We start from the raw sequence: 16,183 nt of genomic DNA, 5'->3' as shown, positions 1-16,183 counted from the left end.
ATAAGTTAGGTATTTTAGAAATAGGGAGCCAGATTAATTATTTAAAAGAGTAAGGGTGTAATTTATCTGTTTCCATCTCTAACTATCTTGGTGAATCTAAATTAAATTTAATAGCAGCTGCCGCATTGGCTGCATAATAGTTTTTTTTTAAATCAGGCTCCCCCTGGCCTCCCCAAACATTCAAGTTCTGTAGAACCGCTAGCTTAACTCTGCACATTCTGTTCCTCCAGATAAATAAAAGAAAATCCAAATGTATATTCATAAAAAAAGACAAGGGACTAGTTATGGAGATAGATCTTATAAAATATACGACTTTAGGGAGCATATTCATTTGGAACAAAGCTTTCCCCCCGAGCCCAGATAACTCAGGTTTAGACCATTTTACCAACTTTTTTTTTTTTTAAATACTGGCCACAACTTGGCGAGGTTAAGTGAATGCATGTTTGACAGGTTCTTGGTCAAATTAATTCCTAAATAAGAAATAAATGACTTTCTCCAGTCAATCTGGTATCCTTTCATCAATGTTTCCAACACAGGCTTTGGAATATGAAATGGTGATGCTTGAGTTTTATGAGAATTTATTTTATTATATGAGATTTTCCAAATTCGAGTAATATGTCTATCAATGGGCCCAAAGATTATTCTGGGTCTCCAAGAGATAAAATCACATCATCAGCAAATAAGCCTACCTTGTGATCCCCATCGCCTTTTTTAATTCTGCCATGAGACAGTGGGAATATAATTCGGCCACCCAATGCACTGCTGTTAAATACTAATTCAATATTTTACATATAAACATTTAGATAAAAGTTTCCATTTTAGAATCACATTTTCCATTAAAAGGAGTTAAAGTAAAATTAGAATTAATTATTGCATAAGACATGGACCACAGTAACTATTTATGGTTAAACTCCAAGGACTAAATACTTAATTGCTTGCACTGTATCACAGAAACAAAGTCCCTATATAAATCCATCACATTTTGTTGTTTACTGTACGTGGGTACTGCAACAAAGATGTATTGTAAGGTAAGCAAATCTTTTTCTTCTAATTAATAGTGAATAATCTCTTATTCCATATGTGTGATACATTTCTGTAGCTCTATTGTACGTTTTAAAATTGTGTGCGAGTTTATTTAGTCAGAAAATGAAAACAGTCTTAAAAATATAGTATATATATATATATATATATATTTTATTTTAAAAGGTTTTATGTGAACACACAGTATGCCATAATTTAGCACATAGCCCCGACATTTAGTAGACATGGATTTGCATAGTTCACAGTAGTTAGATGTCAAGAGATTTATATAACACTCATTTAGTTTGTTCCTGTAACTGAACATAATTTATAATGAAAATCAAAATATCCACAATAATTATTTTATGAAAAATATTTTTCAGTGAAAAATTTAAAATAAATAAACATGAAATTGTATTCTGTACATCTAATGAAGCTGTTTCTTTCTAAGTCGTATCTAAATAGGGCAGTACCTTATAAATATCAGAAGCTTATAGACAATGAATCCAGATTATATTCGGTCAGCTGGTCTCTCCATAAAATCTGATATAATTTTAATCAATGTATTCAGTGGGAATTAAGGTATTGATGCCATATAAACATATGATAATGTAATGTCCTTTTATTTTAGAACAATTTATGTATTTTAAATATTCAGATTGTAACAATACCAAAATCCAGTATAAACATTTTTATTTTCATGTATTTTGCAGTATAAAATATAGTCGCTAAAGCCTTACTCCCCTTCATGTATATTCTAGCTATGAATGTCAGCTAGTAGAGAAACACATTTCTATGCCATAAACCACTATTTAATTATATAATGCCTGTTAAGTTTCTGAAAATGTCAGCACACCCACTGCTGACAAACAGTACAGGAAGTTTCAATGGGTCATACCATTCCTACATTCCGGAAGCAGAGTAGTGAGTGGACCATTTTACTATCAGCATTAGTTTAGCAGTCCAGAGATTGATAAATATTGCTATAGCAGTTTTAAATACCTTTAGTTTCCAAATATATGATTTAACTGTATTTTCTATACATGGGCATTATGCTTAATGCAGACATTCATTTTTCCATTATGTGGCAATTTTTAGTACATTGTACTGCTAGAAATACATTATTGGTCCTTACCAACACCTATAAGCAAGGTTTTGACCATCTTTATTTATCTCAATTTGTCCTATCTGCTGTGTCTGAGAAAAATTGCATTTTTGGATCTATAGTAACATCTTAGACCCTGAGTGAAATATTGCAAGATTAAAAAAATACACTGTATACTGTCTAAAGCTTGTCTTTTTCTAAAAATGTCTATAAAGGCTGAATGAAAAATAAAAATTGTGTACATTTACATCATTTTAATTTTTAAGTTTGTCTGCAAAACAATCTATACACAAAAGTGCTGTTTAATAATATGTTTATATTTAGCTATGGATCTCTTCCTTCAAATGAATGGAATGCTAATCATTTTTCCATTAAAAACGTACTTGATAGTGAATTGGTTAATATAATTAGATATGGAATTTCAAGAAGCAAAATACATACAAAATCACTAGTTTTTATTTTCAAAGTTTATGGGTAAAATGACCATTTGTACAGACAAAGAAAGGAATACATTTCTATAGATACAAATAACATCAATTAGTGTACCATGTACATTTTCATATTTAAATAGACCTCCCACCATGTGATTGCACACAGTGAATGATGTGGGTTTAATTATCCTTATTCCGTACTAGAGGGTGATCTAGCTGTAATCTCAATTACATCACCAAGTGTCCACACAATTAAAGAAAACCTTCTTATTCACGTTTCTTGAATACATTCAGTCTAGGAGATCACCCGGACAATCTTCACCATAGCTTGCACTCTATTTAAACAGTAGTTATATTAGTGTATCATCATCTGAGCAATACCAGCCTGGATCAAGCTGTCATATAATGTTACCCTGTGAAAACAATATGGCAGATAGGATGGGTTCTCCATGTGATATTGTTAAATAGGTTTTTAAATACTGTCATATACTTGGAGAGACTTCCAAAATGATTTAATTTTATGAAAAAAAAATAGATTTTGTACTTTTTTAATTTTTGTTATATATCGATATATAGTTATTTAAATATTTAAAAAATGTTTTAAGTGTATTCAAAAATCTTAAATAATTTAAAATTGTTTCCATAAATATTAAATTGATTGGTTACACTGAATTTAATTAAAAGAGCTATTCTAACTGTATTTTTTTTTCCATTTGAAATTTGTTGATTAGAATTTTAAACAAGTGATTGGTTACTATCTAAACAACCCTTTGTGTCGTATTGTAGAAAATGGCTGTAAGCAATAACACACTGAATAATGATTTCATTTTGATTGGACTTTCCAAAGACCCACAACTAAAGATTGTCCTTTTTGTGCTGTTTTCCTGTGTGTACATGACCACCTTAACTGGAAATTCAATTCTGATTCTACTCACACGAGTTATTCATGAACTCAGTACCCCCATGTACACGTTCCTGTTCAGTTTGTCTCTCTTGGATGTCTGCTTCACGTCAGTCACTGTGCCAAAGATGCTGACCAGTCTCCTTGTAGAAATTAGCTACATTTCCTTCAGTGACTGTATCACGCAGCTTTACTTCTTCCACTTTCTGGGCAGTTCAGAATGTTTTCTCTTGAGTATTATGGGTTACGATCGATTTGTAGCCATATGTAATCCCTTGCGTTACACACAAATTATGAGCAAGACATTGTGTATCAAACTTGTCTCTGGCTGTTGGCTTACAGGTCTCTTTTATTCCTTGGTCCACACTCTAATGACAGCTGGTTTATCATACTGTGGTTCGAAGGAAGTCAACCATTTTTTTTGTGACATGCCACCACTTTTGAAATTGTCCTGTTCAGACACTAAAACAAATCTGATTGTCATTTTGGGCTTGGGTGGTCTTGCAGCCGGTGCTTCTTTCTTACTAACAGTCATCTCATATGTTTTTATAATATCCACAATCCTTCGCATTCGGTCAACAAAAGGACAACAAAAGGCTTTTTCAACATGTGCATCACATCTTCTGGTGGTTTTAATTTTTTACGGTACTATTGTATTTATGTATCTCAGGCCTGAATCTAGCTACTCTCTAGAGCACGATAAGATGCTCTCTGTGCTTTACAATGTGATTACCCCAATGTTGAACCCTCTGATATACAGTCTAAGAAACAAAGAGGTTAAACTTGCATTTAGAAAGCTTTGTAAGAAATGGCATAGAAAATGATTCATTTTAACCATTTCAAGTAATACAATCAAATTAATTTTTGTTTATTAGAGCTGTAATATGAGTGAGGTAGTAATACAGAGAATCTCACCCAACATGAAAAGTGTTGCCAATATTTTATATCAGACTTGATAAACCAGCTCAGGCAATTCATCAATTGCTCTATTCTAAACCTGTTCTAAAGACCTTTGACATATCAATAAAATGGTTCTAACAATTCTGACCCTTTTCTAAAGATACAGCTTTTGAATCTTGTTTAAGAATACTAATATCTGCTTAAATATAAAAATTGTGCACGTATTCTCGACTACCCCACTGTTACATGTGTCTCAACAATGCTTGAGGATTGCCGTTGGGGTACCTCACGCACGTATGTTAACTTAATATGCACTGCAAAAAAAAAAAAAGTTAGCAACCCATATCCCTAAATCTGGAATAGGGGCAACCATCGCTTTAATCTCTAAACAAGGTAAAGACCCACAGATTATCTGGATAACTCAAGTTAGAGCACAGGATAAATAGTAGACACATGATACACTATGTTAATGTTTCATGTATTGGAGTCTACATGGAAACATCTCTTTGTAATGTCTTGTATGCTATCATTGAAGACAAATTAACTACACTATATTTTTATTACTACTACTACACTGTCAGAATGTAAGGTTGTAAAATGTTTTGATATGTAATACAATGTAAAAATGTTTTGATACGTAATACAATGTTAAACTGACTTATCTTGATATGTACTATCTTGCTATACTGTTTTTGATATGTAAAATGTTGTTACACTGATTGATTATTATGATATGTAATAGCTAGAGTTGAGCGGACACCTGGATGTTCGGGTATGGCGGGTTCGGCTGTACTTTGAAAAAAGTCTGGGTTCGGGCTTGAACTTGACCCTGAAACCGAACCCCATTGAAATCAATGTGGACCTGAACTTTTGGGCACTAAAATGCCTCTAAAAAAGTCCTGGAGAGGGCTAGAGGGCTGCAAAAGGAAGTAAAATGGGGATAAGAGTAGGACAAGTGCCCTGCAAACAAATGTGGATAGGGAAATCACTTAAAATAGCATACAAATGTAAAATACAGCTGTGCCATAAAATAGCACTAGATGGAATCTTTGATTTTAGCTTTGGAAGAACATAAATCAAAATCTAAAGTATGGCTGTCAGGAGGATCACCAGAATTATCCATTTGAGAGAGAGTTGGAGTGCAGGTTATTTTCTTTTATTGTTCAAACTGAGCTCAACTCCTGATGCATGGAGAAAAGGCCTTCACAAGCCTCTGCTATTGTGTACATAGTTTATACTACGTGACGCATAGATTGAGGAGGCAGTGACCGTGGCGGTGTAGGTGGAAGCGGTGGTGGAGAAGGAGTAGGTAGCCAACACTGTTTATTTTTTTTATTTTTTTTAATTGGGGTAGCCCCCAAAATATTGGGACATATAAAAAAAATAAACATTTGTGGCCTGCGGTGCATTTCTTGCAGTCCTGATGCATGGAGAAATGCTCAACTCCTGATGCTTGGAGAAAATGCCTTCACAAGCCTCTGCTATTGTGTACATAGTTTATACTATGTGACCCATAGGTTGAGGAGGCGGTGACCGTGGCGGTGTAGGTGGAAGCGGCGGTGGAGGAGGAGGAGGTAGCCAACACTATTTTTTTTTTTTTAATTGGGGTAGCCCCCAAAATATTGGGACTTGGGACATATAAGCAAAATAAACATTTGCGGCCTGCGGTACATTTCTTGCAGTCCTGATGCATGGAGAAATGCTCAACTCCTTATGCATGGAGAAAAGGCCTTCACAAGCCTCTGCTATTGTCTACATAGTTTATACTTAGTGACCCATAGGTTGAGGAGGCGGTGACCGTGGTGGTGTAGGTGGAAGTGGCGGTGGAGGAGGAGGAGGTAGCTAACACTTTTTTTTTTTTTTATTATTCTGGTAGCCCCCAAAATATTTGGACATACAGAAAAAGAAAACAAAGAATAAGTGCACTTGAGTATAACAATGGCTGGGTGAGACTGTTATAAATGTCAATTATGCCCAAGGTACAGACAAGTCTGGTGGGATCCATGCCTGGTTCATTTTAATAACGTGATCATTGGCTGTGGACAGGCGGCTGCGCTTGTCTGTGATAACGCCCCCTGCCATGCTAAACACACGTTTAGACAACACACTGGCTGCAGGGCAGGCCAGCACCTCCATGGCATAAAGGGGAAGCTCAGGCCATGTGCCCAATTTGGAGACCCAGAAGTTGAATGGGGCAGACCCATCAGTCAGTACGTGTAAGGGTGTGCATACATTCTGTTCCACCATGTTGCTGAAATGCTGCCTCCTGCTAAGACGTTCCATATCAGATGGTGGTGCTGGTTGTTGTGGCGTGCTGAAAAAGCTTTTCCACATTTGGGCCATGCTAACCCTGCCTTCTGAGGTGCTGGCGGTGCCCCAGTTGCGTTGGTGACCTCTTCCTCCTCCTCTGCCTTTGCCTTGTGCTTCCACCGAGCCCCCGGTGTCAGTTGTGAATGCCCTCAGCAACGCGTCTACCAGTGTGCGCTTGTAGTCGCGCATCTTCCGATCACGCTCCAGTGAGGGAATTAAGGATGGCACGTTGTCCTTGTAACGGGGATCCAGCAGGGTGGCCACCCAGTAATCAGCACAAGTTAGAATGTGGGCAACTCGGCAGTCGTTGTGCAGGCACTGCAGCATGTAGTTGCTCATGTGTGCCAGGCTGCCCAGAGGCAAGGACAAGCTGTCCTCTGTGGGAGGTGTATCGTCTGTGTCCTCCGTATCCCCCCAGCCACTCTCCAGTGATGCCCATGAGCTGCATTGGGTACCACCCTGCTGTGAACACAGTTCATCCTCCTCATCCTCATCCTCATCATCCTCCTCCTCATCCTCCAGAACTGTGCCCTGGCTGGACAATTGTGTACCTGGCCTATGCTGGTGCAGGAACCCACCCTCCAAGCCAATTGTGAATGACTGGCCTGATAACCGTGGAAACGACTACTCTTCCTCCTCCTCTGCCACATCCTCTTCCATCATCGCCCGAAGCATTTTTTCAAGGAGACATAGAAGCGGGATAGTAAGGCTGAGAATGGCGTCATCAGCTCTGGCCATGTTGGTGGAGTACTCAAAACAGTGCAAAATGGCACACAGGTCTCACATGGAGGCCCTCTCACTGGTGGTGAAGTGGTGCTGTTCCGCAAAGCAACTGACCCGTGCGTGCTGCATCTAAAACTCCACTATCGCCTGCTGCTGCTGGCACAGTCTCTCGAGCATGTGCAAGGTGGAGTTCCACATTGTGGGCACGTCACATATGAGGCGGTGAGCGGGAAGGCCAAAGTTACGCTGCAGCACAGACAGGCGAGCAGCAGCAGGGTGAGAACGCTGAAAGCGCGCACAGACTTTCTGCAGCAGCTCTGATATATATGGGTAGTTTTTAAGGACCAATTTCTGCACCACCAAAATCAGCACATGCGCCAGGCAAGGGATGTGCGGCAAACCGGCTAGGCCCAGATCTACTACGAGATTTCACCCATTATCGCACACCACCAGGCAGTGCAGACAGGCGAGCAGCAGCATGGTGAGAATGCCTAAAGCGCGCACAGCCGCTACAGTGAATGTCACATCCTCTTCCAAGTTGCGGATCAGTCTGGTGATGGCTTCTGGTATCCAGTACTCTTTTTACTGAAGCTGCATCTGGGTCCTGGTATGTGGCCGCACAAACGCTAGTGCTCAACCCTGCACCAGACCCTGCTAATCCATTCCCCACTGTGACTCCTAACATCAACATCAGGCATACTGGGTCCCGGTCGTCCAAATGCCGCCCAGACAGTGTCTGGGTCCTGGTCACCAGACTGCGAAACTGCAAATGGCTTGATAATTTGTTATGGTTCCTTTTATCGCTCCATCTGTTACTTGGATAACTGTTGGAATTCTAAAGATAATACATGCCGACGAGCGCTAGAGGATGGCTAGGCCTAGATCTACTACGAGATTTTGCCCATTATCGCACACCACCAAGCCGAGCTTGAGGCTCAGTGGCAACAACCACTCATCGGTCTGTTGTTCAATGCCCGTCCACAGCTCCTGCGCGGTGTGGGGTTTTTCCCCCAAACATATCAGATTTAAAACAGCCTGCTGTTGTTTCCCCCTGGCTGTGCTGAAGTTGGTGGTGAAGGTGTTACGGTGCCTGGATGAGGTGGTGGTAGAGCAGGAGGAAGTGGAGTAGGAGGAGGAGGCAACAGGAGGCAAAGAGAAATGCCCTGCAATCCTCGGTGATGGAAGGACATGCGCCAAACTGCTATCCACCTCAGGCCCAGTCACCACTACATTTGCCCAGTGTGCAGTTAGGGAGTTGTAGCGATCCTGCCCGTGCTTACTGGTCCACATATCTGTGGTTATGTGGACCTTGCCACAGATGGAGTTGCGCAGTGCACACCTGATTTTGTCTGCAAATTGGTTGTGCAGGGAAGGGATGGCTCGCCTGGAAAAGTAGTGGCGGCTGGGAACCACGTACTGTGGGACAGCCACCGCCATCAGGTTTTTAAAACTGTCTGTCTCCACCAGGGCCGGACTGGGTATGAAAACCAGCCCTGGAAAAAATTACATACAAGCCCCATAGCATTGCGTAATTATACCGGTACAACTTCATTTTCTTGTTCATAAAAGGTAAAATCATACATTTTAAAGCACATTTGAAGAGTGAATTATTTATAGATAAGACAGATATAAGAGCACACAAGGCCTTATACATAAAGAGTAATAAAAGTGTAAACGTGGAGCGATCATCAAGAGTAGTAATGTACCGAACTGTTCGCAGGCGAATAGTTCCTGGCGAACATAGCGTGTTCGCGTTCACCGTCGCGGGCGAACACATGGGCGGTTCGATCCGCCCCCTATTCGTCATTATTGAGCAAACTTTGACCCTGTGTCTCATGGTCAGCAGACACATTCCAGCAAATTAGCAGCAGACCCTCCCTTGCACACCCTCCCACCTCCCTCCCAGCATCCATTTTAGATTCATTCTGAAGCTGCATGCTTAGTGAGAGGAGGGAAAGTGTAGCTACTGTTTATTAGATAGGGAAATTGATAGCTAGGCTAGGGTATTCAGTGTCGTCCTGATTCAGTCCTGAAGGACTCATCTGATCTCTGCTGTAAGAACAGCACCCCAAAAAGCCATTTTTAGGGCTAGAACATCAGTCTGCTTTTTTTTTTTTGTGTGTAATGTAATTGCAGTTGCCTGCCTGCCAGCTTCTGTGTCAGGCTCACAGTGCATACTGTGCCCATTTTCCCAGTGCCACCACTCATATCTGGTGTCACAATAGCTTAAGCTTGACATTTAAAAAGAAAAACAAAATTTCACTGTAATAGATTGAAGAGCAGTTAGTTGTCTGCCAGCTTCTGTGTCAGGCTCAGTGGATACTGTGCCCATTTGCCAAGTGCCACCACTCATATCTGGTGTCACAATAACTTAAGCTTGACATTTAAAAAGAAAAAAAATGTTTTCACTGTAATAGATTGAAGAGCAGTTAGTTGTCTGCCATCTTCTGTGTCAGGCTCAGTGGATACTGTGCCCATTTGCCCAGTGCCACCACTCATATCTGGTGTCACAATAGCTTAGGCTTGAGATTTAAAAATAAAAAAATGTTTTTCACTGTAATAGATTGAAGAGCAGTTAGTTGTCTGCCAGCTTCTGTGTCAGGCTCAGTGGATACTGTGCCGATTTGCCCAGTGCCACCACTCATATCTGGTGTCACAATAGCTTAAGCTTGACATTTAAAAATATTTTTTTTTTCACTGTAATAGATTGAAGAGCAGTTAGTTGTCTGCCAGTTTCTGTGTCAGGCTCAGTGGATACTGTGCCCATTTGCCCAGTGCCACCACTCATATCTGGTGTGACTATAGCGTGCCTTTAAAAACAAAAAAAGTGTTTCACTGTAAGCTAATAGCATTTAGTTGTCTGCAAGCGTCTGGAGTGTCAGGCCTTCAGCGTGTGCTCTGCCAAACTCAGCAAGTGTAATTTGCCACTCATATCTGGTGTCTTTATAGCGTGCTTTTACAAAGAAAAAAAGTTTTTCAGTGTAAGCTAATAGCAGTCAGTGTCCTTAAAGCGTGTGTCAGGCCTTCAGCGTGTGCTCTGCCAACCTCAGCAAGTGTAATTTGCCACTCATATCTGGTGTCTGTATAGCGTGCTTTTACAAAGAAAAAAAGTTTTTCAGTGTAAATTAATACCAGTCAGTGTCCTTAAAGTGGGTGTCAGGCCTTCAGCGTGTGCTCTGCCAACCTCAGCAAGTGTACTTTGCCACTCATATCTGGTGTCTCTATAGCGTGCATTTAAAACCAAAAAATGTTTTTCACTGTAATAGATTGAAGAGCAGTTAGTTGTCTGCCAGCTTCTGTGTCAGGCTCAGTGGATACTGTGCCGATTTGCCCAGTGCCACCACTCATATCTGGTGTCACAATAGCTTAAGCTTGACATTTAAAAAGAAAAACATTTTTTTCACTGTAATAGATTGAAGAGCAGTTAGTTGGTTGCCAGCTTCTGTGTCAGGCTCAGTGGATACTGTGCCCATTTGCCCAGTGCCACCACTCATATCTGGTGTGACTATAATGCCTTTACAAACAAAAAAAGTGTTTCACTGTAAGCTAATAGCAGTTAGTTGTCTGCAAGCGTCTGGGTGCCAGGCCTTCAGCGTGTGCTCTGCCAACCTCAGCAAGTGTAATTTGCCACTCTATCTGGTGTCTGTATAGCGTGCTTTTACAAAGAAAAAACGTTTTTCACAGTGCCACTCATATCTGGTGTCCCAATAGCTTGCATTTAAAAAACAAAAAACTTTTTTCACTGTTATAGATTGAATAGCAGTTTTTCAGTGTAAGCTAATAGCAGTCAGTGTCCTTAAAGCGGGTGTCAGGCCTTCAGTGTGTGCTCTGCCACTCATATCTGGTGTCACAATAGCGTGCATTTAAAACCAAAAAACTTTTTTCACTGTTATAGTTTGAATATCAGTTAGTTGTCTTCAAGCGGGTGTGTCAGGCCTACAGTGTGTACTCTGCAGACCTCTGCCAGTGTACTTTGCCAGTTGCCACTCATATCTGGTGTCACAATAGCGTGCATTTAAAACCAAAAAACGTTTTCACTGTTATAGATTGAATAGCAGTTAGTTGTCTCCAAGAGTCTGTGTGTCAGGCCTACAACGTGTACTCTGCCAACCTTTGCCAGTTCACAGTGCCACTCATATCTGGTGTCCCAATAGCTTGCATTTAAAAACCAAAAAACTTTTTTCACTGTTATAGATTGAATAGCAGTTAGTTGTCTCCAAGCGTCTGTGTGTCAGGCCTGCTCATCTGCCCACAGTCAAGTGTCTGCCAAGGACATGTTTGAGCGTAAGAAGCCAATGTCAGAAAGTCACCCCCTTGCCCAGCGTCTGACAGCTGGCTTGTCTGTACTATTAACCCACCAGCTTTTACCATACGAGCTGGTGGAGTCTGAGGCGTTCAAAAACTTTGTAGCTATTGGGACACCGCAGTGGAAGGTACCCGGACGAAATTTCTTATCACAAAAGGCAATCCCTAACCTGTACTCGATTGTGCAAAAGGAAGTAATGGCATGTCTGGCACACAGTGTTGGGGCAAGGGTCCAGCTGACCACTGATACCTGGTCTTCAAAGCATGGTCAGGGCAGGTATATCACCTACACTGCGCATTGGGTAAACCTGCTGACGGCTGCCAAGCATGGAATGCGTGGATATGCAGAGGAGTTGGTGACACCGCCACGACTTGCAGGCAGGCCTGCTGCCACCTCCTCTACTCCTCCTACTCCATCCTCTTCCATAACCTCCTCGGCTGAGTCCTCTTCTACTGCTGCGTCTTGCTCCACATCAACGGCAGCCCCCCAGCTCCCCAGGTACTATTCCACATCCCGGATACGGCAGTGTCACGCCGTCTTGTGTTTGACTTGCTTGAAAGCAGAGAGTCACACCGGACAAGCACTCCTGTCCGCCCTGAACGCACAGGTGGAAAAGTGGCTGACTCCGCAGCAACTGGAGATCGGCAAAGGGGATTGTGACAACGGAACAAATTTGTTGGCGGCATTGAAGTTGGGCAAGTTGACACATGTGCCGTGCATGGCACATGTGTGTAATCTGATCGTACAACGCTTTGTGCATAAGTACACAGGCTTAGAGGACGTCCTTCTTGTCTCTGTACTTAACTGCCAACAGCTCCTCTTGGCGCAGAGCTGAGGTCTCCCCCCTTCGTAGCCGGGTGCGTGCAAGTTGTCCTGGGAAACCTGTGCTGTTCTTTTTAATTGTGCCGCAAGCTACTGTATCAAAACAGTACAGTAGCTTCAACAAAGGGACACTTGTATAAAAATTGTCAGTATACAAGTGGTACCCTTTGTTCATCAAGGGGAATATCAGGTCCCAGACAATCTTGCCACTGGTTCCCATATGTTCTGGGCAACCTGGAGGGTCAAGGTGGCTATCCTTTCCCTCGTACACCCGGAAGGCCTGAGTATACCCAGTCTCGCTATCACAGAGCTTATACATCTTTACACCATACCTAGAGCGCTTGGAAGGAACATACTGCTTGAATCCCAGTCTTCTCTTATACTTCATCAGGGATTCATCCACGCATATATTCCTTCCAGGTGTATAAGCCTCTGCAAACCTGGCAGCAAAGTGGGTAATCAGGGGGCGGATTTTATACAGCCTGTCAAACTGGGGATGCTCCCTAGGGGGACACAGGCTGTTGTCGCTGAAGTGCATGAAATGCAGAATCATTTCATACCTCTTCCTCAAAAAACATTTGAGTAAATGGGGGGTAGAGCAGATGGGGCTACTGCTCCAGTAGGAGCGGATGGAGGGCTTCTTTATGATGCCCATCAGCATAGTCAATGCCCAGAATCTTTTAAATTCAAGAGTCCGGATTTGTAGCTCGGAATTGATGGGCATATAAATTAGTTTGGGCGACAATGTTCCCCAATACAGGGATCCTTAGGACACGTGTCAATCCATACCTGCCAAGTGACCCTATGTAGGGGGAACAGTCTCTATTCTGCTCTGTGTCACTGTGTATCATGGGCTCTGTGGACAGGTGTTAATCCATACCTGCCAAGTGACCCTATGTAGGGGGAACAGTCTCTATTCTGCTCTTTGTCAGTGTGTATCAGGGGCTTTGAGGACAGGTGTCAATCCATACCTGCCAAGTGACCCTATGTAGGGGGAACAGTCTCTATTCTGCTCTTTGTCAGTGTGTATCAGGGGCTTTGAGGACAGGTGTCAATCCATACCTGCCAAGTGACCCTATGTAGGGGGAACAGTTCCTATTCTGCTCTGTGTGAGGAGGAGGAATGGGAAATGAGTAGCTCGGCATCCAACCTTCTGCAAATGGGGTCTTTCATGCTGTCGTGCCTGTTGAGGGACCCTCATATAAAAAGGCTGAAGGAGAACGACCTGTGATAGGTGTCCACGCTACTAGACCCACGGTATAAGCAGACAGTGGCGGAAATGTTACCGAATTACAAGTCGGAAAGGATGCAGCATTTGCAAAATAAATTAAAAAGTATGCTTTACACAGCGTATAAGGGTGATGTCACAGCACAACGGGAATCTAACAGGGGTAGAGGTGGAAGTCATCCTCCTCCTCCCACGACCACGCCATATCTGCCAAGTGACCCTATGTAGGGGGAACAGTCCCTATTCTGCTCTGTGTCAGTGTGTTTCATGGTCTCTGAGGACAGGTGTCAATCCTTATCTGCCAAGTGACCCTATGTAGGGGTAACAGTCTCTATTCTGCTCTGTGTCAGTGTGTATCAGGGGCCTTGAGGACAGGTGTCAATCCATATCTGCCAAGTGACCCTATGTAGGGGGAACAGTCTCTATTCTGCTCTGTGTCAGTGTGTATCATGGGCTCTGAGGACAGGTGTCAATCCATATCTGCCAAGTGACCCTATTTAGGGGGAACAGTCCCTATTCTGCTCTGTGTCAGTGTGTATCAGGGTCTCTGAGGACAGGTGTCAATCCATATGTCAAGGTGTCAATATGTCATATGTCAGGTGTCAATCCATATCCATTGTGATTTAGGAATGTTAGGTGATTTATGCCCTTTATGGATTAAAACCAGACGCATCAACTGTGTAATTTTCCATGGGAGTTTTGCCATGGATCCCCCTCCGGCATGCCACAGTCCAGGTATTAGTCCCCTTGAAACAACTTTTCCATCACTATTGTGGCCCGAAAGAGTCCCCGTGGGTTTTAAAATTCACCTGCTCATTGAAGACTATGGCGGTTTGCGGACATTTGCGGAAGTTCGCGAACCGAAAATGTTATGTTCGCGACATCACTATTCTCTATTAAGCACTTATAAGTACTTACTTCACTATTGGAATATTGTAGCGGCACCCCGGTGTAGTAGGGGTTTACGCCGCTGAGAAGGTGTCCTTTCCCCCCCAAGATGAAGTCAGCTAAAGCATAACAGGTTCCCAGCAAATACGAATCCAAGTAATAGCCATCCCCTCCAAGCACGAGACGAGACTCTGTGTTGAGGGTCAAAGTAGGAATAATCTTTATTCTGCAACTCGGGCTTTTATGCCGTACAACAACTCCTCCCCGTATCCGGAGGAGATAATACATTTACAGTGGGAGTCACTCCCACTGTACCGTGCAGAATATTTCACGATTATTACACGTTTAATAACACACACAAGATATAACGAAAATGCACTGTACTACGTGTATTAGGGAACGGAGATCTAAGGGAACAATATACGTGAAAATCCCCTAGATCGGTTGGGCCGTTCGCTAGATACACGTTTGCACCATTTACTCAGGAACCATATAACATAAACAAAAACTCTCTCTTGGATCTGGTGTCTCTAGTTCGGTACTTTCGATCTGTCGACCAGCATGGGCGTACGTTACCGGTAAGGTTGAAATTCGTCGTGTGGAAAGTTCGTGAGTGTTCGGTCATTAGTTCATGCGGTCAAAATGGCCGCGACCCATTGTTCTCTCCACGTGGCTGCGTGTACCGTACGGATCCACAAGTACCCGAAATCCCCAATAATCCAAATACAACGGCAATTCTCTGAGATGGTATCTATTACTCCAAAAGGGGTCTGTCACAAATATCCTTTGTGTTTTCTCATATGAACTGCATACTGCACTGTATACGAGATACCAGAGACGGCTAGACCTACATGTCTCCTTAGACGGGGATTATTCCGCCCATGTGTATTACAGCAGAGCTCTGAATTAGCTCTAGCAAATGTGAGGGATACTACATAAAGCTAATCTAGTATTCACCCAGTGGACATAACATATTGTATTTCTTTGTCTCTTTTTGTTTTTGAGGTCAACTGTATGTACAATTCCAAAAGATTTGTGTATGCATACACTCTTTAATTTATACTGTTTGGAGCGCGGTCTCCTTCTACCTTTTTTCTATAGAGGATCCATTGTGTAGCCCACAGATTAGACCAATTTAAAACAACATAGAACATATAACAAATAATAATAACTGCCTGGTCTTAGGACTTGTGCCAGGCCAAATGGTGTGGGGTGCGCGGGTTCATCCTGACTTGGATGGTACGTGTAACTCATGTCCAGGATGATACGAGACATAATGCGGGGTGGCTCTAGGGTGCGTCCCGCTTCGGGCGTGTGTGGTTCATTGTTGGTGCACAGAGATGGGGGGCTTGGTCAGGGCTTTCCCGGATGGTGCCGAGGGCTCTGAGTAGGCCAGGGTAGCCTGTAGGGATCCCCTTTTGACCTCTGGGTTTCAGTGATGTTCATGGTGTTATATTAGTTGGATCTTGGGGCCTGTGTGGGTTGGTTTCTTGATGTACACATATCTGCAGAGATATACTTTTGTCATCCCATACTCCCTTATTACCCA

At 42.4% G+C, this 16,183-nt stretch overlaps 1 protein-coding gene across 1 annotated transcript; it reads left to right on the top strand.

The window, feature by feature from the left end:
• The first annotated feature begins 3,345 nt into the window (after nt 1-3,345).
• LOC134582740 (olfactory receptor 5V1-like) lies at nt 3,346-4,281 on the top strand. Its single transcript, XM_063439380.1, has one exon. The coding sequence runs from the start codon at nt 3,346-3,348 to the stop codon at nt 4,279-4,281; it is 936 nt and encodes a 311-aa protein (XP_063295450.1).
• The last annotated feature ends 11,902 nt before the right edge of the window (nt 4,282-16,183 follow it).

The sequence above is a fragment of the Pelobates fuscus genome, chromosome 13, assembly GCF_036172605.1.
Source record: "Pelobates fuscus isolate aPelFus1 chromosome 13, aPelFus1.pri, whole genome shotgun sequence".
Taxonomy (NCBI): domain Eukaryota; kingdom Metazoa; phylum Chordata; class Amphibia; order Anura; family Pelobatidae; genus Pelobates; species Pelobates fuscus.
The sequence above is the reverse complement of the archived record's forward strand: the minus strand, read 5'-3'. Positions and strand labels throughout refer to the sequence as shown.